General features: G+C 44.7%; 1 protein-coding gene across 1 annotated transcript in view; it reads left to right on the top strand.

Moving 5' to 3' along the window:
- SAMD14 (sterile alpha motif domain containing 14) overlaps window positions 1-19461 on the top strand; it is a 38831-nt gene extending 19370 nt beyond the window's left edge. The window contains 1 exon segment of the mRNA XM_029572239.1: window positions 18108-19461. Within this exon segment, the coding sequence (XP_029428099.1) occupies window positions 18108-18269 (162 nt within the window). The 3' untranslated portion in view covers window positions 18270-19461.
- The last annotated feature ends 4500 nt before the right edge of the window (window positions 19462-23961 follow it).

Genomic DNA, 23961 nt, shown 5'->3' with positions numbered 1-23961 from the left:
ATGTAATGCTGATCTTTAAAGAGAGTTCCATGGGTGATAGAGAAAACTATAGACCAGTAACTTCAGTGCCAGGAAAAATTGTAGAAACTATTCTAAAGAACAAAATCACAGATCATATAGAAAGATATGGTTTAATGGGATTCAGCCAGCATTGATTTACATGGATACAGTGTGTTTGGATTTTCAGAAGGCGTTTGACAAAAGTCCCTCGAGAGATTTCTGAGAAAAGTTTAAAGTCACAGAAGGCAATGTCCTATTGTAGATTGAAAACTGGATAAAAAGTAGGAAACAGAGTAGAACTAAATGGTCAGTTTTATCAATGGAGAAGGGTAAACAGTGGCGTGCTTCAGGGATTATACTGGGACTGATGCTTTTTAAGGGAATGACAAGTGAGGTGATCAAATTTGCAGATGACACAAAATTATTCCAAGTAGTAAAATCACAAACGGATTGTGAGAAATTGCAGGAGGACCTTGGGAAACTGGGCCCAACTGGCAGATGAAATTTAATGTGGATAATTGCAAAGTGATATACACTATAGTAACTCCATATTAGGAGGTACCACACAGGAAAAGGATTTGGGTGGCATCGTGGACAATATTTTGAAATTCTCGGTTCAGTATGGGGTGGTGGTCAAAAAAGCAAACAGAATGTTAGGAAATATTAGGAAAGGATTGGAGAATAAAATGGAGAATATCATAATACCTCTGTTTTGCTCCAGGATGAAATTGCACCTAGACTATTCTGTGTAATTCTGGTCACCACATCTCATAAAAGATATAGTTAAACAGGAAAAGGTACAGAGAAGAGTGACCAAAATGATATATAGGATGGTACAGCTCCCCTATGAAGAAAAGCTAAAGAGGTTTGGGCTATTCAATTTGGAAAAGAGACAGCTGAAGGGGGATATGTTAGAGGTCTATAAAATCATGAGTGGAATAGAATGGGTAAATGTGAATCGGTTATTTACTCTTTCAAAAAATACAAAGACTAGGGAACACTCCATGAAGATAGTAAGTAGCACATTTAAAACAAAATCAGAGAAAAATCTTTTTCACTCAAACCAAAATTAAAGTTCTGGAATTCTTTGCCAGAGGATGTGGTTAAGGCAGTTAGCATAGCTGGGTTTTAAAAAGGTTTGGACAAATTCCTGGAGGAAAAGTCCATAAACTGTTATTAACTAGGTAGACTTGCGGAAAACCACTTCTTATCACTGGGCATTAGCAGCATGAGATCTGTCTACTGTTTGGGATGTTAAAAGGTACTTGTGACCTGGATTGGCCACTGTTAGAAACAAGATCCTAGGCTTGATAAACCCTCTGTCTGATCCAGTAAGGAATTCTTTTGTTATGTTTTAACCACCAATACTTTGGTGAATGTTCTTGAAGCAGTAGCTAAACTGAAAGGGGAGTGCTCTGAACTAATGTTTCCCATTATTTATTTATTTTTAGTTTTTATATTCCGATCTTCTTGCATTAGATACAAATCCAACCGGTTTACACGGAACAAAAACTGCCTGTAAGGCGATACATGGAACCAAGAACATACAGTATAATAACTAGGCAACATATTTATACATTTAACTGACCAGAGAAAAACAATTTACATTACATAGTCATAAATGATTTAAAATAGATCGATCCATTGAGTTGGGAATGGATGTAATAGGGTAAAGGATAAGATGATAAGCATATGTCTAGGCATAGAGGAAATACAAGGAGTATAAAACTAAAGGGTATCTGAGGGTCTCTTAAAAGGAACCATGGGATGGCGAAGCAATGAGATGAGATAGAATTTAAACACCAAACCAAATTTGTGAAGAGAAGTTAGCAGGGATAAGTTGCAAAATAGAAGAATGAGATTAGCTAAAATGCTGATTCTGGAAATGCAAGGTTAAATAACCAAGTTTTTAATTTTTTCTTAAAGGATATTATGCAGAATTGAAGGTATTTCTGATGGTCTTTTCTGAAAGAAATATGAAAATATGCCTCCAAGAGGACTAGTAATGTGTTACGACTGTCGCTGCCCGACGTCTCCACTCCGCCCTCCTTACCTCTTTGGCGACTCCTCCCGCAGTTGACGGACATCTGGCTGCCACGGCATCTGTCTGCCGTCCTCTCCGGCGTCCTCAGTCAGGCTTGGGCGCTTCATCCCGCCATGTTGTTCAGCTGCCATAGGGCGCGCGCGCCGCGCAGCCCTGCTTCTTATTCCTTCTTTGGCGCGAACCTCAGGGGTGTCCCCCTGTGATGACGTCACGCATCCCGGATACAAAAGCCTGCTCTGTTTGCTAGCTAATCGAGTTAGCAAGGTGACTCCTTACGGATGGGATTCTTTCTCCGTACCTAGCTACTCTGCCTCTCCTTAATTGGACTTACTCTATTGGGGTACCCGCTCCTCGGGGGCCTCTCTCTTTTCTTTCAGGTCGCTGTCTGGAACCGGTACTCGCTCCTCGAGGGCCCATATTCCCGGACTCGCTGCCTGAGCTCACTTCTTCTTGGAAGAAACCGCTGCCTACACCATCAGTCAGTTACCATCTATATTCTCTCAGAGCTGTTCCCTGGAATCAGGTACTCGCTCCTCGAGGGCCTGCCTCTATTCCAGCTTCTGTGTTACCTTCCGGGAGAAGCCGCCGTGTGAGTATTCAACCAACGAGGCTCCATACCAGAACTCTGTGTATGCTCCACTGTACTCACTATCTCAGTTTCTCTCCACTACAGCACAGCTATTGAGGGATCGCTGTTCCAGGGTCCTGAGGGACTACAAGCTTAGTCGGGCTTCATCTCTACTCACTACTGCCACCTCTTGTGGCTCCTCAACTCTGTTTAATAAAAGACAATTCTGTGTTGTGTGTCCTAAAGCTGAGCCTGACCTTTGGCCCCTCACAGGACTTCCCCCTGTGGGCATGGTCATCTGCCACAGTGTCCAAGGGTTCACCCAAAACCTTACAAACAATAACAGATTGCTAACTCCATGGATCCGGCACAGCTCAATGCCCTGCAGGCTATTCCGGGCCTGGCCCTGCGCATTTCGGAACAGCAAGATGCATTGGAGAAACTTACTTCAGCGTTTCATCAGCTGCACACACAGAAGACTCAAGGCACTACTTCCAGTAATGAAGGTCAGTTACCTGAAATAACTTTAAAGACTGCTGTACCCCTGGCTGCTCCAGTTCGTTTCTCGGGAGAGATTCAGAAGACCAGGGGCTTTCTAAACCAGTGGATTTTTGGACTTATTTAAATCCATTTTCGATGATCCTGCCCGAGTGACCGATGCCGGTTCTGCTCTGATGGACCTGAAGCAAGGCAACCGACCACTGGCTGATTTTGTGATAGAGTTTAAGACTCTTGCTACAGAACTCTGCTGGGACCCCAAATGCCTGAAAACTCTCTTTTTCAGAGGCCTGGATACTCGCTTGAAAGACGAGCTGGCTGCTCGTGAAACACCTGACTCGCTGGATGAACTAGTGGCTTTGGCTACTAGGATCGACCACCGGCTCCGGCCTAATAGAGGACCAGGTCAGAAGGAGGCTAGTGCTAAACCTGCACCTCGGATGGTTCCAGTAATTCCTGCTGCCAGTGGAGATGAACCGATGCAACTTGGTCGCAGTCATTTGACTTCCAAAGAGAGAAGACTTTGGAAGAGGCATGGTCTGTGTATGCCCAATCCGTCCAGGAAACGAATGGGCCTATGTCCTGCAGAAGGACTGTTCTTAGGCCTTACTACGCCCTCTCCTACGCTCTCTCTCCTAGTCTCCTTGATCTGCGGACCGTCTGAGTTTCAAACTCTTGCCCTGGTGGATTCAGGGGCAGGAGGCAATTTTATTCTTCAATGCCTAGTGGAACATTTGAGGATTCCCCCTCGTCACTTTGAAGGTTCCACTTCTCCTATCTTCCATCCATGGGGAGCCCTTACTGGGTGATGTGACTTGCCAAACTGTACCAGTAACTCTTCGCACCGGAGCTCTCCATACCGAGTCAATTCCCTTCTTTGTGTTAGAGAAGGCCATGCACCCTATCGTCCTGGGGTTACCCTGGATGCAGTTGCACCAACCCCAATTTGACTGGGCATCCTTGGAACTCTCCCGCTGGGGCCCAGATTGTCATGGAAAATGCTTTAAGGAGATTGCTCCTGTCATCTGCATGCCTACAACTCCAGTGATGCCAGGACTGCCGCCCCAATACACATCTTTTAGTGATGTGTTTTCCAAAGAAGCTGCTGACATTCTTCCTCCGCGTAGGTCCTATGACTGTTCCATAAGACTGAAACCCAATACTGAACCTCCTAAAGGACGTGTCTATCCACTCTCAGAGATTGAGAACAAGGCGATGTCTGAATACATCAAGGAGAATTTACAGAAGGGGTTTATTAGACCATCGAAGTCTCCAGCCGGCGCAGGCTTCTTCTTTGTGGGGAAGAAGGACGGTACCTTATGTCCTTGTATCGATTACCGAGGTCTGAACGAGATCACGATTAAAGACTTTAATCTCAGAGCTGTTTGACCGGCTTCAGAGGGCCAAAATATTCTCAAAACTTGACCTGAAGGGGGCCTACAACTTAGTTCGCATTCGCAGTGGCGACGAATGGAAAACAGCCTTCAACACTTGAGACGGCCATTTTGAGTACTTAGTAATGCCCTTCGGCCTGTGCAATGCACCCGCTATATTTCAGAACATGATGAACGACATCTTGCGGGACATGTTGTACAAGAGTGTCGTGGTATACCTGGATGATATTCTGATATTTTCTCAGGATCTGCCCACTCTTCTAGAGGATGTCAAGCAAGTACTACGCCGACCCCGTGAGCACCGGCTCTACGCCAAACTATCCAAGTGCAAATTCCATAAAGACTCCGTGCCTTTTCTTGGCTATATCGTGTCTAAAGGTGGCTTCCAGATGGACCCTCAAAAGCTAGAAAGTATCAAAAATTGGTCCCAACCTACCAGCCTGAAGGCCCTGAGACGATTTTTGGGGTTTACCAACTATTATAGAAGCTTCATAAAGAACTACTCTTCTTTAACAGTACCCTTGACCGCAATGACCCGCAAGGGTGCCAACGCTTCAAAATAGTCTGCGGAGGCCATTTCCGCTTCTGAGAAATTAAAGACTGCCTTTTCCACTGAACCATGCTTGCGGCATCCTGACCCCAATAAGCCATTTATCGTAGAAGTTGACGCTTCGGATGTCTGCATGGGGGCTGTATTGAGCCAAACTGGAGACTCTAAATCCTTACGTCCCTGCTCTTTCTTCTCACAACGTTTCTCCCCAGCAGAGAAGAACTATGGGATTAGAGATAAAGAGCTCTTGGCTATTAAGCTAGCATTTGAGGAATAGCGGCCTTGGCTTGAAGGCGCTCAACATCAAATAACCATATTCACGAACCATAAAAATCTAGAGTATCTCCACCATGCACAACGTCTTAACCACAGACAAGCCAGATGGTCCTTATTCTTCAATCGTTTTGACTTTGTGCTTAAATATTGCCCCGGAGACAGAAATACCAGAGCTGATGCCTTGTCACGCTCCTTTCTCTCGGAGAATGTGCCTGAAGAACCTCGGCACATAATTGACCCGAAGAAAGTCATCTTGGCGACTACACATTCTATGCCTGCTGGTAAGACCATCGTGCCTAAACACCTCAGGAAGAAAGTGCTCTTTTGGTCACACGATTCCAAGCTGGCTGCCATCCTGGTCAACGCCACACCATGTTCAAGATCCAGACGTTTTATTGGTGGCCTACTATCAAGAACGATACCCTATCCTACACGGCATCTTGTAGCAACTGTGCCAAACACAAACCTGCTTCTGGCCAACTGTGGGGATTGCTGCAACCACTGCCAGTTCCGGAACTGCCCTGGTCACATATCACTACTGACTTTGTAGTTGATTTACCCCTTTCTGGAGGAATGAATACCATCTGGGTAACAGTTGATCGCTTCAGCAAGATAGCCCATTTCGTGGCACTGCCTGGCTTACCTTCAGCCTTGGAGCTTGTGAAGCTCTTCATATCGCACATTTTTTGTCTTCACGGCCTACCAAGACACATTGTTTCAGACCGAGTATCTCAATTCACAGCAAGATTCTGGAGGGCCTTGTGCAAGTTATTCGACATCTCTCTAGACTACACTTCAGCCTATCATCCGCAATCAAATGGCCAAACAGAACAGATGAATAGAACCTTAAAACAGTTAATTCGAGCCTACATGAGTTGCCGTCAGAATAACTGGGCTGAACTGCTACCTTGGGCTGAATTCGCCATCAATTCTCATCCAGCAACATCAACTGGATCAACACCTTTTGAAGTGGTATATAGACGCTCTCCAACACCGCCACTTCCACTGAAGCTCTCAGTGACGTCCCCAGCAGCTCAATCTACTGCTGATGAAATCCATAACCTGTGGGCTCAGACGAAAGACATGCTAGTTAAAGCGAGTGACCATGCTAAGAAGTTTTATGACGCTCACCATTCTCAAGCACCTGTCTTCAAACCCGGTGACAAAGTCTGGTTATCTACCAAACATCTCAGACTGAAGTTACCCTCCACTCGTTTTGTTCCTCGCTATGTTAGATCATTTCCAATCCTCCGACATCTTGGCAACATCACTTACAGTCTGAAGCTACCATCCGGACTAAACATCCACAACGCTTTTTACGTTTCACTTTTGAAACCTCTCATATACAGTGATTCTCTTCCAAGACTCAGGAACCACATGCCATCAACGCAGAAGATGACCTAGAATTTAAGGTCGAAGAGATTCTTGATGTCCGAAGACGAGGCAAAACACTTTAATACCTTCTTTTTTGGGAAGGTTTCGGCCCCGAAGAAAACTCTTGGGAACCTCAGGCTAACATCCTTGATAAAGAGATGTTCCGTCAATTTCATCTCGCGCATCTTTTGAAGCTTAAACCTGATACCCGCAGAGGAGACCGCCCTTTGAAGGGGGGTACTGTTACGACTGTCTCTGCCCAACATCTCCACTCCGCCCTCACCTCTTTGGCGACTCCTCCCACGGTTGATGGACGTCTGGCTGCCGCGGCGTCTGTCTGCCGTCCTCTCCGGCGTCCCCAGTCCGGCTTGGGTGCTGCATCCCGCCATGTTGTTCAGCTGCCATAGGGCGCGGGCGCTGCGTGGCCCTGCTTTTTATTCCTTCTTTGGCGCGAACCTCAGGGGCATCCCCCTGTGATGATGTCATGCATCCCGGATACAAAAGCCTACTCTGTTTGCTAGCTAATCGAGTTAGCAAGGAACTCCTTATGGATGGGATTCGCTCTCCGTACCTAGCTACTCTGCCTCTCCTTACTTGGACTTACTCTATCAGGGTACCCGCTCCTCGGGGACCTCTCTCTTTTCTTTCAGGTTGCTGTCTGGAACCGGTACTCGCTCCTCGAGGGCCCATGTTCCCGGACTCGCAGCCTGAGCTCACTTCTGCTTGGAAGAAACTGCTGCCTACACCATCAGTGAGTTACCATCTATATTCTCTCAGAGCTGTTCCCTGGAACCAGGTACTCACTCCTCGAGGGCCTGCCTCTATTCCAGCTTCTGTGTTACCTTCCAGGCAAAACGACTGTGTGAGTAATCAACCAACGAGGCTCTATACCAGAACCCTGTGTATGCTCCACTGTACTCACTATCTCAGTTTCTCTCCACTACAGCACAGCTATTGAGGGATCACTGTTCCAGTGTCCTGAGGGACTACAAGCCCAGTCAGGCTTCATCTCTACTCACTACTGCCACCTCTGGTGGCTCCTCAACTCTGTTTAATAAAAGACAATTCTGTGTTGTGTGTCCTTAAGCTGAGCCTGACCTGTGGCCCCTCACAGGACTTCCCCCTGTGGGCGTGGTCATCTGCCACAGTGTCCAAGGGTCCACCCAAAACCTTACAAACAATAACATAATGATAGATACTCACTCTGACATATTGACATCATGATTGACCGTAGTGTATCTGTACAGAAATATGGGATATGTAAAAACCTGTTTACACCTTTTAGGTCCAGAACCGGTCTGGCTGAACCCTCTTTTTTGGAATCTTAAAGTAGATGGAGCTACAACCTTGCCTTTGTTCATGTCATGGAACTTAACATATAGCTTTCAACAGCTGAAGTTTGTTTTTCTAGAGTTTGTACTGCTGCTTTTTGTTGTTGGTACCAGTGTAGCTAGCTCTCATGCATAATTATTCTGAATGATATCCAAAACATGTGGTTATGTGGGTCCACTCTGTAAAATAATTGAAGGTGTTCACCTATTGGCTATACCAATGAATGAACTTGCAAGACCTCAGTGGGTGGTTTGAGCTATTCTGGATAGTTGTTGCTGGCCTTGTTCTTCTTTCTCCTTGAAAGGACTGCATCATTCCCTTGAATCTTTGTGGTTGGGATGAGAATCGGTTTCCATGCCAATATCTTCTTGAATCAAGTAACTGTCCCCGGCCTCTTTATGATCTATAAAATGTTTGAGCTTGGTCTTCTGGTAGTCTCTGTGGTATTGGTTCCCCTAGGTTTTTGACCAATTTTCAAGTTCCTCTCCAAATAATTTTCCTTTATAGGGAACCACCCTTTGCTGCAGCCAATAGAAGTCTTCGTGCACCTATTAATTAACATAATTAATGAAGATACAGATCTTGATGAAATCTGTATGAGATCATATAATCCATCTGAAGGATATGCTGCTACTGATTCCAGCTGTGTCACTACATCTGGACGTTGTTCTACCCAGCGCAAAAGAGCTCTCATAACATATCATCTGTATAAATTGCAGTTTGAACTGTCAGAGCTACGGATGAGAAAACAAGTATTAATATTTTCTATTTTCTTATCTTGATGTCCTTTAGTGCTGCTCCTTCCTCTCCAGGAATGGTTGTCTTTCTGGTTAACACTGATACCAGTGCATCAACTCGTGGCATTTGAAATAAATGTTCTAGGACATCATTTGGCAGCGGATAAAGCACGGAGGTCTTTGCTCGTCTATGACCAGCTACTGGTGACTCCTATTCCGCTAATACCATGTCTTCTATTTCAGAATGTAGGGAAAAAGCTGTGGATGATTTGGGAACTCCTTTAAGTATTGGATCCCAGTCAAGGGTCTCCTCCATCTTATTTTTTTAACTTCTTAGGAGATTAATTTACCTGTGAAATTAATGCAGAAATCTCATTTTTATGAAAGAGTCGGAATACTGAATCCTCTTCTTCTGAATTATTTAGTGGATTTATATCCCACACAAACTGGAGTACTTGGCAGGTTACGATAAAATAGGACAATTATATAAAAACAACAATATATATACCATAAAGCAAAAATGGATATGAAGGACTAAATCTTCAAATTAAAAACAAGTGACATATAAAATAATTATAAACCTAAACAAACTGAAAATAAAAACTAAATCAAAGATGTCAAGAGCCTGTAGACTCTACGAGCCTTATTTTATAATAGAAGCAAATGTAATAAAAATGTCTCATTTCCTAAACATACAGACTAATATTGAATTAATCGAATTTCAGCAGATAAAACGTTCTAAAGTGTGGATCCTGCAACGTAGAAAGTCAGTCCCCTAGTTTCATCCAAGCGTGTAAGGCGAACTGAAGGAATGTCAAGCAAATAGTGCCCTGCTGATCTTGGAGCCCTTTGTGGTTTATAAATTTCGAGTAGCGTACTAACATATAATGGTGTCACATTACTGAGGGCATGATGAACTAATGATACAATCTTAAATTGTATTCTCCACTACATAGGAGGTCTGTGCAATGAATACAAAATAGGAGTAATATGATCTGATAACTTAGCACCTGCAGTGAGTCTATCAGCTGTGTTCTGTGCGGCTTCAAGACATTCTAGCAAATATGATGGAAGCCCTACATAGAGAGTTGCAAAAATCTAACTTAGGTACAACAATCCTTTGCAGTTTAGACAAGGCTTAAAGGCATGTAATATATGGAATCTATTAAAGGCGCAAGATGCAACATTTTTATATTTGTTCTCTTAAAGATAAATTTGATTCCAGTTGTACTCCTAAATTCCTGACTGAGACTGAAATCTTTAATGACCTATCCACAAATTTAAACAATGTAGGTCGATCAAGTGATGAATTGATTAGAATTATTAGATGGCTCTTGCTGATGTTAAGGGCTAATCTATTCGTATACATCCATTCACGAATGGAACTCGAGCAGCAGCATACAAACTTTTGAGCATCAGTTATGGATGTAGTAACAGTAACAAAAAAATGATATATCATCCACATAAAGTCTGTAACCTATCCCCAAACCGGTGATTAGGCTACAGACTGGGCAGAGGTATATGTTAAATAAAAGGGCAGAGAGTGCAGACCCTTGAGGATCTCTAGTTGTTACTGGATACCATTCTGAACTTTGGGTTCTGACCTTCACTTGAAGGAAGCGATCAGTAAATGATTCAAACTACCTTAATACTCAACCAGGTTTCCCCTTCTTCTAGTGATCCACAACTAGCGCCCCCTCCCCCAGCATTCATCCTCTATGTCCATATATGGTGGCTTGTTGGATTGTGAAAGAACTGTACCTTCAGGTTCTAAAGTAATGTTAGGTCGTTTTTGGGATTGTCCTAAAATAGTTGGTGATTTTTGTGCTTTTAAAATTGTAGATTCTCATCCTTCCCCAGGTTTCTGTAACTCACAGAATGCCTGATGAAGAAATTTTAAAATCCCAGGTGTAACTTCACTGGTGCTAGGAAAGCTTTATCATGTCCTACTTTCATAATATGCTCATTGTCTGGCATACTATAAAAGAGTCTGCTGCTGTGCAGTGCTCTGAATGGCTCGAATTGTTTTCAAATGGCTGCAGTTCCAGATACAATGGATGTCTCCAGTTCCTCCATTGCTACTGGGTATGGTTGTAAATTCATTATTTGTGCCTCTGGTGTGCTTATTTTGTCTATTTTGATTTTGAGGCATCCTCTATATCGATTTAGTCATGGAGCCAAGCAGAGTATTGGGTGCTGTTTGCAGCCATGGATTGTCTGCACCCACGTGACACAGCGGCAGCATTGCGCCATTAGGCTTTCTTAAAATTATAGCTAAGGACAACTTTTTATTTATAGCTTTTCATATATACAAGACAAAAATTACTTGTACAATGGAAACATCAAGGTCTCACATATAATACAAAACAATAAGCATAGAAAATTAAGAAATCAACACTTATGTAAGTACCTTACCTTAGTACCACAGACCAAAGAAAGGGCAGAATACAAAGGAGAGAGAACTTGAAAAGGAACATTTAGGAAAAAGGCTCAACATAGGAATGGATTTCTGGAATCCATTCTAAAATTCAGTCTTTGGACTCGGACACTGAAGATATTTGTTTCTTTGATGCATCAGTTTCCAAAGACAGGCTATTTCTCTCCTGCAGAATTGAAGTTCTTGAGAATTGGAATAGATGTTTCAATTTCAGATTGGCTAGTTCCCCAAAATAATGGGGGAACTTCCTTTTATTATTTCCTTGAAGTGTTGTCTGTTCCTAAGGATCAACTTCCTCCTATTAATAAAGCCTTTCTTCTGCCTATTTCATCCCATTCAACTGAGTCTAGGTCTAGTCAGTCTCCAGCTGGAGCAGATGCATTTAATGCGACGGCCTTTTTGGTAAGATCTGGACTTGAACTGATAGAGCGCTGTAATTTACTTGCTTCATTTATTTATTTATTTATTTATGAACTTATTTATACCGACATTAGTGTGGAACATCTTATCGGTTTACAATAAACTGAAGGTAGAAAATACATGAAACAGGTAGGGGGAATGGTCAAAAAAGAAATAGAAGAAAATATAAATAAATAAGAAGTTTGAACTACATAAGAAAAAATAGAGGGAGAAACAAGAGTGTAACTATATCAATGCATATTACAGGAAGGGATAATAACATGATGACAACGAAAAATGTGACAATATATATAATTATTGCATGCATCAAGAATTGACATGAGGACAATAAAAATAAATTAGGGGGGGAAATTCTAAGGTGGTGGGATCATGGGGCTGGGCCCTAGTCTGGGTAAGCCTGCTTGAAGAGCCAGGTCTTTAACTTTTTCTTGAAGTTGATAGAGCAAGGTTTGAGATGGAGATTCGTGGGTAGTGAGTTCCAGCTGGTGGGGCCTGCAATGGACAGGGCTCGATCCCTTGTGGAGGAGAGGTGAGCTCTCTTAAGGGATGGGATGTAGAGGGAGCCTTTATTGGTTGCTCTGGTGGGGCGGATGGAGGGTTTGCAGTGGAAGGGCTCATCAAGCCAGTTAGAGTTGTGTTTGTAGATGGATTTATGTATAATGTTGAGAGTTTTGTAAAGGATGCATGATTGGATCGGGAGCCAGTGAAGATCTCTAAGGATAGGGGTTATGTGATCAAATTTACGGACATTTGTGATGGCTCTTGCAACAGCATTCTGCAGCATTTGGAGCGGTTTATAGTAGAGTAGGGAAGACCTAGGAAGAGGGAGTTGCAGTAGTCCAACTTGGACGAGAGGGTCGCTTGTATGACGGTGCAGAGATCATGGGTATGGAGTAAGGGTTTAAGTTTTTTCATGATGTTAAGCTTGTAAAAGCCTTCCTTTAGGACATTATTAATATGTTTTTTAAAATTTAATTGCTGGTCAATTAGGACTCCAAGATCGCGTATGAAGGACTGGGAGGAAATCAAGCTGAAAGCTGGGTCACTAGGTGAGTGAGGGCTTGGGACTTTGGTGGTTGGATATGAAGAGCAGTTCAGTCTTAGTGGAGTTAAGGGCGAGGTGGAGATTTGTGAGTAGGGAGTTAATGGAGGCAAGACATTTCTCCCAGAATTTTAGTGTTTCAGAGATAGATTCTTGTATCAGTATGATGATTTGTACATCGTCAGCGTAGATGTAGAATTTGAGGCCGAGGTTGGACAGGAGTTGGCAGAGGGGTAAGAGGTAGATGTTAGAAAGGATGGAGGAGAGAGAGGAGCCTTGGGGGAACTCCTTGTGTGAGGCAAAAGTGTGTGGATTCGGAGTTGCCTATTTTGATTGAGAATTGTCTGTTGGCAAGGTAGGATTTAAACCAAAGGAGGGCTGCACCAGAAATGCCAATTTCAAACAGTCAGGAGAGTAGGAGGTTGTGGCTTATTGTGTCGAACGCTGCGGAGATGTCTAGGAGGGCAAGGATGTAGCAGTGACCTTGGTCTAGGCCTATGAGGATGGCGTCTGTGAGGGTAAGTAGGAGGGTTTCTGTGTTAAAGTGTTTGCGAAAGCCAAATTGGGCAGGATGTAGTATGTTGTTGTTGTCTAGGTAATCCATAAATTGTGAGTTGACCACCTTCTCCATAATTTTAGAGATAAATGGGAGGTTAGAAATGGGACAGTAATTAGATGGTCATTGGGGTCCAGAGAAGGTTTTTTGAGGAGAACTTGACAACTGCATGCTTAAGGGTGTCAGGGACAATGCCAAGGGAGAGGGAGCAATTGATGATGTCCACTATGGGTTTGGCGATAGTATTGGGAATGGTTAGGAGTGCTTTAGTGGGGATGGTGTCAGTAGGGTGAGTGGCATGTTTAATATTTTTAAGGATGGATTCAATTTCTGTAGAAGAGGTGAGGTCAAGGGAGTCTAGATTAGCGTTTATGGAGGTGGGGAGGGGTGGCATGGGAGGTGGAGTGGCTGGGAATCTTAGGAGGATCTTCAGTATTTTTTCGTGGAAGAAGAGGGCTAATTCCTCACATTTATTATAGGCTTCATTGTCAGGGATGGAGGGTAGTGCAGATTTAGTGAGATCTGAGATATGGGAGAAGAGGGCTTTGAGATTGTACTGGTATTCATGAATTTTGAGGGCATAGTAGTCGCGTTTGGTCATGAGTGTGGCAAGTCTGTGTGAGTGCAGGGCGGATTTGTAATTGGCGGCTAGTTGAAGGGTGGGGTTTTTGCACCAGATTATTTCTCTCATTTATTATTGAGCAAGATATAGGGGAAATCATGAAGATATTTCCGCAATATTAATTCTTTGTTCTATGGTCAGGTAGTCAGATCGAAGATGAAAGTACATAAAAACATAAGAAAGCCCAGCATCCGGTTTCCAACAATGGCCAATCCAGGCTACAAGTACCTGGCACTAAATAGATCCCATGCTACTGATGCCAGTAATAGCAAAGGCCATTCCCTAAGTCAGCTTGATTAATAGCAGTTAATAGACTTCTCCTCCAAGAACTTATCAACCTTCTTTAAACCCAGGTACACTAACTTCACTAACCACATCCTCTGGCAAAAACTTCCACAGCTTAATTGTGCATTGAGTGAAAAAGAATTTTCTCCAATGTTTTACTTCCTAACTTCATAGGGTGCCCCCTAGTCCTTCTATTATCTGGAAGAGTAAATAATCAATTCACATTTACCTGTTCTAGACCTCTCATGATTTTAAAGGTCTATCATATCCCCCCTCAGCCGTCTCTTCTCCAAGCTGAACAGCCCTAACCTCTTTAGTCTTTCCTCATAGGGCAGCTGTTCCATCCCCTTTATCATTTTGATCGCCCTTCTCTGTACCTTCTCCAGTGCAACTATATAGTTTTTGAGATGCAGTGACCAGAATTGTACAAAGTATTCAAGGTGCAATCTCACCATGGAGCAATATAGAGGCTTTATGACATTTTTCATTTAACCATTCCCTTCGTAATAATAAATAAATAACATTCTATTTGCTTTTTTGATTGCCACAGCACACTGAGCTGACACTTTCAATCTTTATCCACTATGATGCCTAGATCTTTTTCCTGGGTGGTAGCTCCTAATATAGAACCTAAAATTGTGTAACTACAGCATGGGTTATTTTTCCTTATATGCAACACCTTGCACTTGTCCACATTAAATTTCATCTGCCATTTGGATGCCCAATCTTCAGTCTCGCAAGGTCCTCCTGCAATTTATCCACTTGTGATTTAACTACTCTGAATAATTTTGTATCATCTGCAAAGTTGATTACCTCACTCGTCCTATTCCTTTCCAGAACATTTATAGATATATTGAAAAGCACCGGTCCAAGTACAGATCCCTGAGGCACTCCACTGTTTACCGTTTTCCACTGAGAAAATTGACCATTTAAATCTACTCTCTGTTTCCTATCTTTTAATCAGTTTGTAATCCACATAAGGACATCGCCTCCTGTCCCATGACATTTAGTTTTCTAAGAAGCCTCTCATGATCTTTATCCTGTTGGACTCTATACCATCCTGGACATAAATTGACACCCCCCACCAAGTTGATCCTCCCTATCATTGCGATATAATTTGTTCTCTGATATAGCACTGTCCCATTGGTTATCCTCCTTCCACCAAGTCTCTGTGATGCCAATTATGTCAATCTCATCATTCACTGCTATACACTCTAACTCTCCCATCTTACTTCTGGCATTGGCATACAGACATTTCAAGTGTGTTTTTTGTTTATATTAACAACCTGCTTTTCAGTTGATAGGGATAATTTGGAAATCTTTAGCTCAAGTGATTTTTTTACATATAGGCACATGGACTATGTTTGCTTTTATTGGAACCTCTCTGTTGGGATGCCCTAACTCTCCTATTTCATTAGTATCCTTCAAAGATTCATTCAACAGTGCATGGTTTGGAGGAATGTATGTCAGCTTTCCCCCTTGTTCTAGTTTAAAAGCTTCTCTATCTCCTTTTTTAAAAAATAGTGCCAGCAGCCTGGTTCCTCTCTGGTTAAGATGGAGCCCGTCTTTTCAGAAAAGTCTGCCCCTTCCCCCAAAAGGTTCCCCAATTCCTTACAAAGCTGAATCCCTCTTCCCTGCACCATTGTCTCATCCACGCATTGAGATTCCGGAGTTCTGCCTGCCTCTGGGGAGCAGAACAGGGAGCATTTCAGAGAATGCCACCCTAGAAGTTCTGGATTTCAGCTTTCTACCTAAAATCCTAAATTTGGCTTCCAGAACCTCTCTCCCACATTTTCCTATGTCGTTGGTTCCCACGTGTACCATGACAGCCAGCTCCTCCCCAGTACACTCTATAATCTTATCTAGGTGACGCATGAGGTCTGCCACCTATACACCAGGCAGGCAAGTTACCAGGTAGTCCTCACGTCCACCAGCCACCCAGCTATCTACATTTCTAATAATCGAATCACCAACTATGATGGCTGACCTAACCCTTCCCTCCTGGGCAGTAGCCCTGGGAAACTTGTCCTCAGTGCGAGAGGACAATCCATCACCTTGCTACAGGATCACTTCCTGCTATACCAGGGTGATGTTCTCCAAATGGGAGACCATTCTGATCCAAGGCAGCACTGAGGCTGCCAGACTGGATTTGGGACTTGGCTACTATGTCCCTGAAGGTCTCATCAATGTACATCTCTATCTGCCTCAGCTTCTCCAGGTCTGCCACTCTAGCCTTCTCTGAGAGACAGGAGCTCTTTGCACCAGGTGCACACATACAAACTCTCACTGGCAGGTAAAAAGAAAAACCCCCCATATATGTGACATTCATTGCAAAAGACTGGACAGCTCACCACTTGCTGCTGGACTGCTGCCTTCATCTTAATTTTGTTGAGTTTCTAGTTAAGTTTAGGTTACTAAGGGAGTTGGAATTAGAGTACTTTAAATTTATAGGTGTATTTACTAATTAATCTGCTAATGTCCTACAAGGGGATGATTAAACTCTTAATAAGGGCTGGTGCAATAGTATGATTTAGATAAAAGCCCGATTGATTTTTAATGAGAAAGTGTCTCTTGCCTAAAAATCAAGGATTGAGCTGGGGGGGGGGGGGGGGGTGCGCGGACAAAACCAGACACTAGAATTAACTCCCTCTGGCTTGCTTATTATCTCAGACACACACAAACTTTAAAGAATATATCCCACTATTTCACCTCTCTCCAAACTTTTTAAGGCCTAAGATTTCCTAAAGTTATACTTACCAATCCTCTTCAACCACCATTAAGTTGATCTTCACTCAAAGGACTGAAAGTTTTGAGATTTGCACGCCTCATGGCATGCGCTTCCTACTGCAAAGGGTGCATGGCCTCTGGAAGCTGGGGCTGTGGAGTTCAAAGCCTGGATCGCTTGCTGTGATCTCTGGAGTCCTCTCCCGGGGGATGCTGGGAACAGTATGCAGGTGAGCCTTATGGTCCTCTTCTACTGTGGTTTTCTTTCTTCGAGGCAAGAATTACTAGCAGATGGCGCATCTTTTACTTTACGCTATCCTTGTAAGTGCAGTGTTAAATTTCAGAATGACGGTTATGCATTTTTTGTTCTTGATCAATTGAGGGCCCTTCTAGACGCCAAGAAATTGCCTGTTGACACATAATTGTCCAGTAGATGCACTGTATACTGATAGGCAGCAAAAGATGTTTAAAACGGCTCATTTCTTTGGGAAAACCAGGCAGCATTTGCCCCTGTAATATATTTTGCTTCAACCCTTCTGAATATTTACTTCCTTTAAAAACTTTTTTTATGCTTGGAAAGAAAACAAGGGGAGGGGGCATTTGAAGAATCTGCAGCAATTTCTCAGAAGATCCTCTATCTTAAATAATAGCTCAATTCTCCTTTTAGGCTCTACCAACACCCCTTGTTGGATGGGAGCCATGAATTAAGAGCTTCCTACTCTGAAATAAGAGCTTATTACTCTGAAATATTTCAGGTGCCTGGCCCACAGACAGCCAAGAAAGTGCAGTATTAACTGCAAGTTTTAAATGTGCTTTAATTAATCTTTAAAGAACAGCGTAAATGAAAAATAGAGACCTGCTACGCCACCTATACTCTTCCATGGGCTAAAGACAGAGAATACTGGCTTTTACGGTCACAGCACCACACATAAGTAGTGATGATGTCACAGAAAAATCATGTGCTCTGCTTCCATCTGCTGGAAGGGGAACATCACCCAATTGTTCTGGACTGGGCTAGCAGGATGAGAAGGAACAAGCAATTTAACATTGGCCTCTGGGAAATGTATTTATTCTGTATGCCACTAGCTGGCACTATTCCTCCTTAACTCATGATAGGATGACACGGTCTCCCAGAAAAGAGCTGCTTAAGTTTGAACTTGTTTAAGGACAGCAAACTAATTTTTTGTTGTTGTTGGTCAGCATCCCACCTCCATCTCAACTGTTATTTCTCTATTCCTCCTGCACCAGGGTCTCGGTGTCACTAATTCTCACGACCGAGCGCTGATCAAACGAAAACTGAAGGAGCTGAGTGCGGCAGTGGAGAAGGAGAAGAAAGCTCAGGAAAAGGTGGAAAAACGGAAGGAGAAGCAGAAGAGAAAGGAGCAGGAGCAGGTGCAGAGGAAGAGCTAGAGCAACGGGTCAGGCAGGGTAAGGCAAGGCCCAGAGGCATAGAGCAAGGACGGCAGCAAGGGCAGGGGGGACAAGCTGGGCAGCAACGCACGGCTTCCTCGGGGAGATCGCAACCCAAGATCCCAACTCTGTGCAGTCGTCAGCTAAGGAAGGTCCAGGCCCGAGGCCTGCTGGACAGAAAGTGGCAGGCCCAGTGGCAAGAAACCAAGGCCCAACCAATGTAGAACCTGAAGCTGACTGACCTTCACATCATCCTCTTCAATTACAGATGCTCTTTGACCCTACCATGATAAAGGATGGTTACTCTGCTATCCTGGGGCGAGGGGCTGCTCGCTTTACTTCAGAATGCAGACTGCTATTGGAGAAATACACATGCTGGATCCAAACCTTCAGCGTGACTGTAAGAGGCCCATCAGGCCATCTCAGTGGATCCTGCCCGACACCCCTTCCAGAAAGGGGCATGAAGTGCCAGGGTCTCCTGTTTTCTCTAGATTAAACAGCAGATGGCACGTGTCCCCACCCTGTTGTTTTTAAATGCTGATTGGCTCTCCAGGGGGTGTGGTTGGTTGTAAGCCAATGGAAGTAAGTGCAGCCAGAGTTTAATGATTAAATGATGATAAGATATGGTGAGATTGTAAGAGTCATGCCTCAGGGTCATATCAGTTGTGCACCTTCCAAATGGCAGAGCAACAGAAGCCCGAGGACCTACGCAGCAGAGGTGGGAGGCCTGTCTGACATCTGCTTACAGTAATTAGGGGCACATGCACTAGTTAATAAGCTCTCATGGTCTAAACCATGTCATGGTGCTCTGGTTGTGTGAGTGCTTTTGCCTGCACCACCTAGCACAATATCGACTATTTTTTTAGGGAAAAGTTTTTCAAAAAGGGGACATCTCGGAGGAAAGAATTGCCCCCCCCCCCTCCCCCCGTGGTGGGATGCATTTCTGTTGCCCTGTATCACTTGAAGTTCTGATCTGGTTTTGGGATGGGTGAGTCCCTACCCCAAAGAACCTCGCTGGCCTATGCAGTGAGTAGTGGAGTTGAGAGTGGACACTGACTTCCCAACTGAACAGCCATGTTGCCTCTCACCCTACTGTAACCCTGCTTCTATTTATTCCAATGAAGACCTATTAAAAGGCAGCCAGCCCCCATGATGATTCAATTTGTTATGCATGGAGCGCCAAAGGAGACCAGTGCTGTTCACCTCTGGCCTCTTTGAGGAGGAGGGTGTTGGAGAGGCGAAAAGCAGGGGGTTACAGAGAAAGAAGTGCAGGGATGGCCATAAGATGATGGAGCAGCTTGCCAACAGCAGCAGCCCCCAAGGGTGCAATGAGCATGCAATGGACTTTAGTCTTCTCAAAAAAGAAAAACCCTGCTACAACTCCTGCACTAACCAGTCACCAAAAGGCAGAATGTATCCTAACCTTTTACACAGGGGAAGAACTAGCAGGCAAAAAACAGGAAAGAGGATCATCATTGCTGTTGACATCAAGGTAGCCAGCATTGACAAAGCAGTAGGGAAAGCTAATAGAGTACTTAGCTACATAAAATGAAGTATTGCTAGTAGAAAGAGAAAATATTGCACCTTTATAGCTCTTTCGTTAGACCCCCACTTTCACGTCTCCAAAGGGACAATGACAAGGTCGAGGCAGTTCAGAAAAGGGGCTAGCAGAATGGTGCATGGCCTGCAGTACGAGCCCTACAGAAAAACTGAGGAAGGTAAAGTCTCCACTCCAAGGGGGTCGTCAACCCATGGCATGCAAAGTCCTCCCAACCTTATATCTGGCACCATGGGCAGTTCCAAACTTACAGTCCGGCCATGCTAATCTCCCCGTACACAGATGACCCACCACACACAGGGGCCTCGGTTCTCAGTTTTTATTTGATTTCTTTTGGGAATTTATCAGTGGGGGAGGGGGGCGGGGGAAGCCAGCTCATCATTTTTCCAGATAAGTATCATTTTTGTTTCTGCTGTTATGGACTGATACGTTCCCTCGCTGCATAAGATTTAAAACTGTGCATGACACTGGGAAGGCATGGGGATGAGGAGCCGCCCCTCTCCCCTGCCTTTCTTTTGTATGTAACTGGTGCTAGGGCCTGGGGAAGCACTAGGTGAACTAGGCAGGGGCCTAGGGTGCTAGGGGCAGCAGCTGCAAGAGAGAAGAGTCAGCCACTGCCGCGGCAGCGGTAGTGGCAGCTCAGCAGCTGTCGGCATGATATTTCACCGATGACCGATCTGTCCATCCTCACCTGACCCGACTACCGACTCAATGAGGGAAGGGGGGGCGGGGGGCAAGGAAGAAGGTTTGCCTAAGGTGCCAAATCCCCTTGCACCGGCTCTGACTAGTGCAGAAAGGGTTGGTGGCCCGTGCTCTTCTAGAAGGGAGATACAAGAAAAATATTAAAGCAACAGAGTGAGCACCAGGGGGCGTAAACAAATGCTGACCCTTGCTAGATTACAGAAGAGAGGTAGGAGGAAACAAGGCCTTTCCCCAGAGAGGAGGGAGGCGGCCGCACTGTATAGAGAAAGACATGAGGCAGCCAGGAATGAGACCCTGCTCTGTTTCTGAAGCACGAATACAGCACGGACAGCTGAAGAGTGGATCTTCATCAGAGCCCCCTGCAGCTGTCACACTGATCCACACAAAGCATGAACACAGCACAGATAGCTGAAGAGCAGATCTGAATCATAGCCCCATGTAGATGTCACACTGAGACATGTAAAGCACAATTACAGCACGGACAGCTGAAGAGCAGTTCCTGTGCAGACATCAAACCGCTTCATGTAACAGCATAAACAGCTGACGAGCAGATCTGCAGGCATCATACAGCACAGCTACTCATAAAGCTTGAATACAGTATGAAAAATGTAAAGCTAATAAAACATAAAAAGAAAACAATAATGGAATAAGAATAATAGAGAAAAAGAACCAGGTGCAAAGTTAAAGCTAGTAAGCTTCCTAACCTCCAGTTTCTAAACCAAATGTAAACTTTATTCTTCCTGCTGAAGACATCTTGGGTCAAAAGTAGGGGCTATACAGCTTGAGCCCCACAATCCAGTTTGCCTCCGCAGGTACTGAGGTCCACAAAGTGACTCTGAGAAATGTGACGAGGCACACGTGGAACCACCACGGCCACATTCCTAGCGTAACCAAGCAGTGCCCTCTCATGGCTGGGAGGCGGCTTCCTCTGGGGACCCGGCTGGGGAACATTTCCCAGAGTTTGGGGCAGATGCTCCCTGACAGTGGGCTCCGTGACGACTCCAGGTGAAATTGCGTTGGCATCACCAGTTTATTAACCTTCTCTGCCCTTCAGGGTGCAGCGAAATGCTCTGGGGTGCCCCTCTCGTCGTCCGTTAATTAGATACAAAGTACAACTGAATACAATCATTAACGCTGAGTCAGTGCTCCGGCTTCCAGGAACGCTGCAAGCAGGTTGACAGAAGAGAAGGGACGCATGCAAATCGGGCACACTGCTGCCGTCAGCATGCAAGCCTCGGCCAATTAGATAGCGGGGTACAGCGCACTCAGGCTGGAAATGAGTCTTACTGCAGGGGTTGTTACTGAAAATAAAAAATCTTGTTAGCATTGGAATGCAGTGCCTCTGAGGTCATGCATGCATAAAGCTGCTTTTTGCCATGAACTGAGTGCCCTTGACCTAAGCCCGCTGATTGCTGAGCAGGGTGCCAAAGAGCATTGTTTGCGATACTGAAGCACCATGAATGGCCACTCTCCCATCAGGTTATCACAGAGCTGACTCTTTCTTTGGTTGGGAGACAGAATGTCACTCAATGCAAGAACCAAGTATTACACAGGTCCTAGTGTCCATCTGTCCCTGATTGAGGGTTCATGGGCCAGGCACAGCTGTCCCAGCATCAAAACTGTGACGGAAGACCCCTCCACGACATTGCTAGCCCAGCCTGAGGGCTCACTGCCCTAGCACTCCTTCTCTAGCCTGGACTATGACAGAGGCCTCATCATCCTCGCCCATCCTCTAACTGTGATGGAAAATTCATTTCCCAGTCCCTTTCAGGCCCTCTTCCTCTCTCCAGCCTGTCCTGCATCAGTATTGTCTTCACCTCTCCCCTACTGGGCCTAGAGCCAGCATTTGCTGGGCTTCTGGCATGTGACTCCCACTTGGGATAAAGCTTTGTCTCCTTACCTTGTTAGGACAAACTGCGTCAGACCCAGAATAATGTTAATGTTTGTGATCTAAAAACAGCAAGGAGATAAACAACCCTTAGTATACTGCAGCATGTTAACAGGATTGAAAGAGGAGAGATTCAGAGCTGGTGGGAGTCTAACAGGCACAAAGCTTAAAAAAAAAAATGCAACCCAGAAGCAGCATCCTATCATAGTTAAAGCAGCAAGAATCCAACCTTCACCCTTCAAATTATTCAATCAATATTTTAGAACACAAAGTTCATTAAGAGTTCACCCTCTCGTATCCTTTGCAGTTTTTATATCATTTCCAAGATATAAACTAAGTTTCTACTTTGTCAGCCCCACTATTTAGAAATCAAAATCAATCAGGGGGCTGCTGCTGTGCTGTTCATCATGGAACTCGATTACTTGCAGCACATTGGTGCACCTGCTGTATATAAAATATAAAGTGGACAGGTTTTAATACAAATGCAGAAAAGACCGAAGAAATAAAGAGCTTGATTTAAAAAGAGGACCATTTCAATATCCTTGCCGGCCTGTCAGCTCATTTTAAGAGAAACTCCCAACAGTCTTTACGGCTCCTATTGATGCGGCTCAGGTTTGCGGGGGAAAGTAAGCCCAGAGATTTGCAAACCACATCCCTTTTCCTCACTTGGATAAAAGTACGGACACTGAAACAGCACATGGATCTTTAACTTCCGTAAGACTGGCCATTCTCAAAAGCCTGTTTTCTCCTAGGACAAGCAGGATGGTAGCCCTCACACATGGGCGACGTCAACGGATGGAGCCCGGCCCGGAAAACTTGTGTCAAAGTTTCTGTAACTTTGACTAAGTACACCGAGTATGCCCAGCATGCCCTAAACCAAACGGGGTCCCTCCTTCAGTCTCTCTTTTTCTGCAGAGCTTTCGCATCTCAGTTTCTGAGGTCGTGTTGTTTAAAAAAAAAAAAAAAAAAAGTGTTGGAAAACTTTTTACTGATCCTTTTCAGTGTATCTCACGTTTTTCTCGGTAGCGGGTCCCTCTTCGGTTCCCCCTCATTTTCCAGTCAGGTTTTTTTGTCGGTTCAGTAAGTTTCCTTTCACTCCATTCCCCCAAGGAAGCATCGGCACTGGTCGCCTTCGATGCACGGTGCCAGGCTTGGGTTGGCACCGGCACCAGCCTGGCACCATGCATCAAAGGTGACCCCGCAGTGAGGAGTGCCTATCCTCCATTGATATCATGGGTCTGCGACGGTCTCCACTGGTCCAGGTGTCAGTTGCTGATCCACCTTGAGGTTCTGAGGAAGATCTGGCCACCCCTCCTACCTTCCAGTCCATTTTGGCATCGGCAACTTTTGAGGAGTTGGCGCGCAGAGTCCAGTTGGCGGTCGACCGGGTGCTGTGGAGCATCGAGCTGGTGGCACCAACGGTATCGGTGCCCGGGCTCTCCCTGCTGGAACCACTGCTGGAGCATCTCAATATGTTAGTTGGTGTTTACCAACCCACCTGGTGTCGGTTCCCAGGGAGCCATCGATGCTTCCCCCGACCGATG

The sequence above is a fragment of the Rhinatrema bivittatum genome, chromosome 12 (assembly GCF_901001135.1).
Source record: "Rhinatrema bivittatum chromosome 12, aRhiBiv1.1, whole genome shotgun sequence".
Classification (NCBI taxonomy): Eukaryota; Metazoa; Chordata; class Amphibia; order Gymnophiona; family Rhinatrematidae; genus Rhinatrema; species Rhinatrema bivittatum.
Note: the sequence above shows the minus strand (reverse complement) of the source record. Positions and strands in the feature narration are given on the sequence as shown.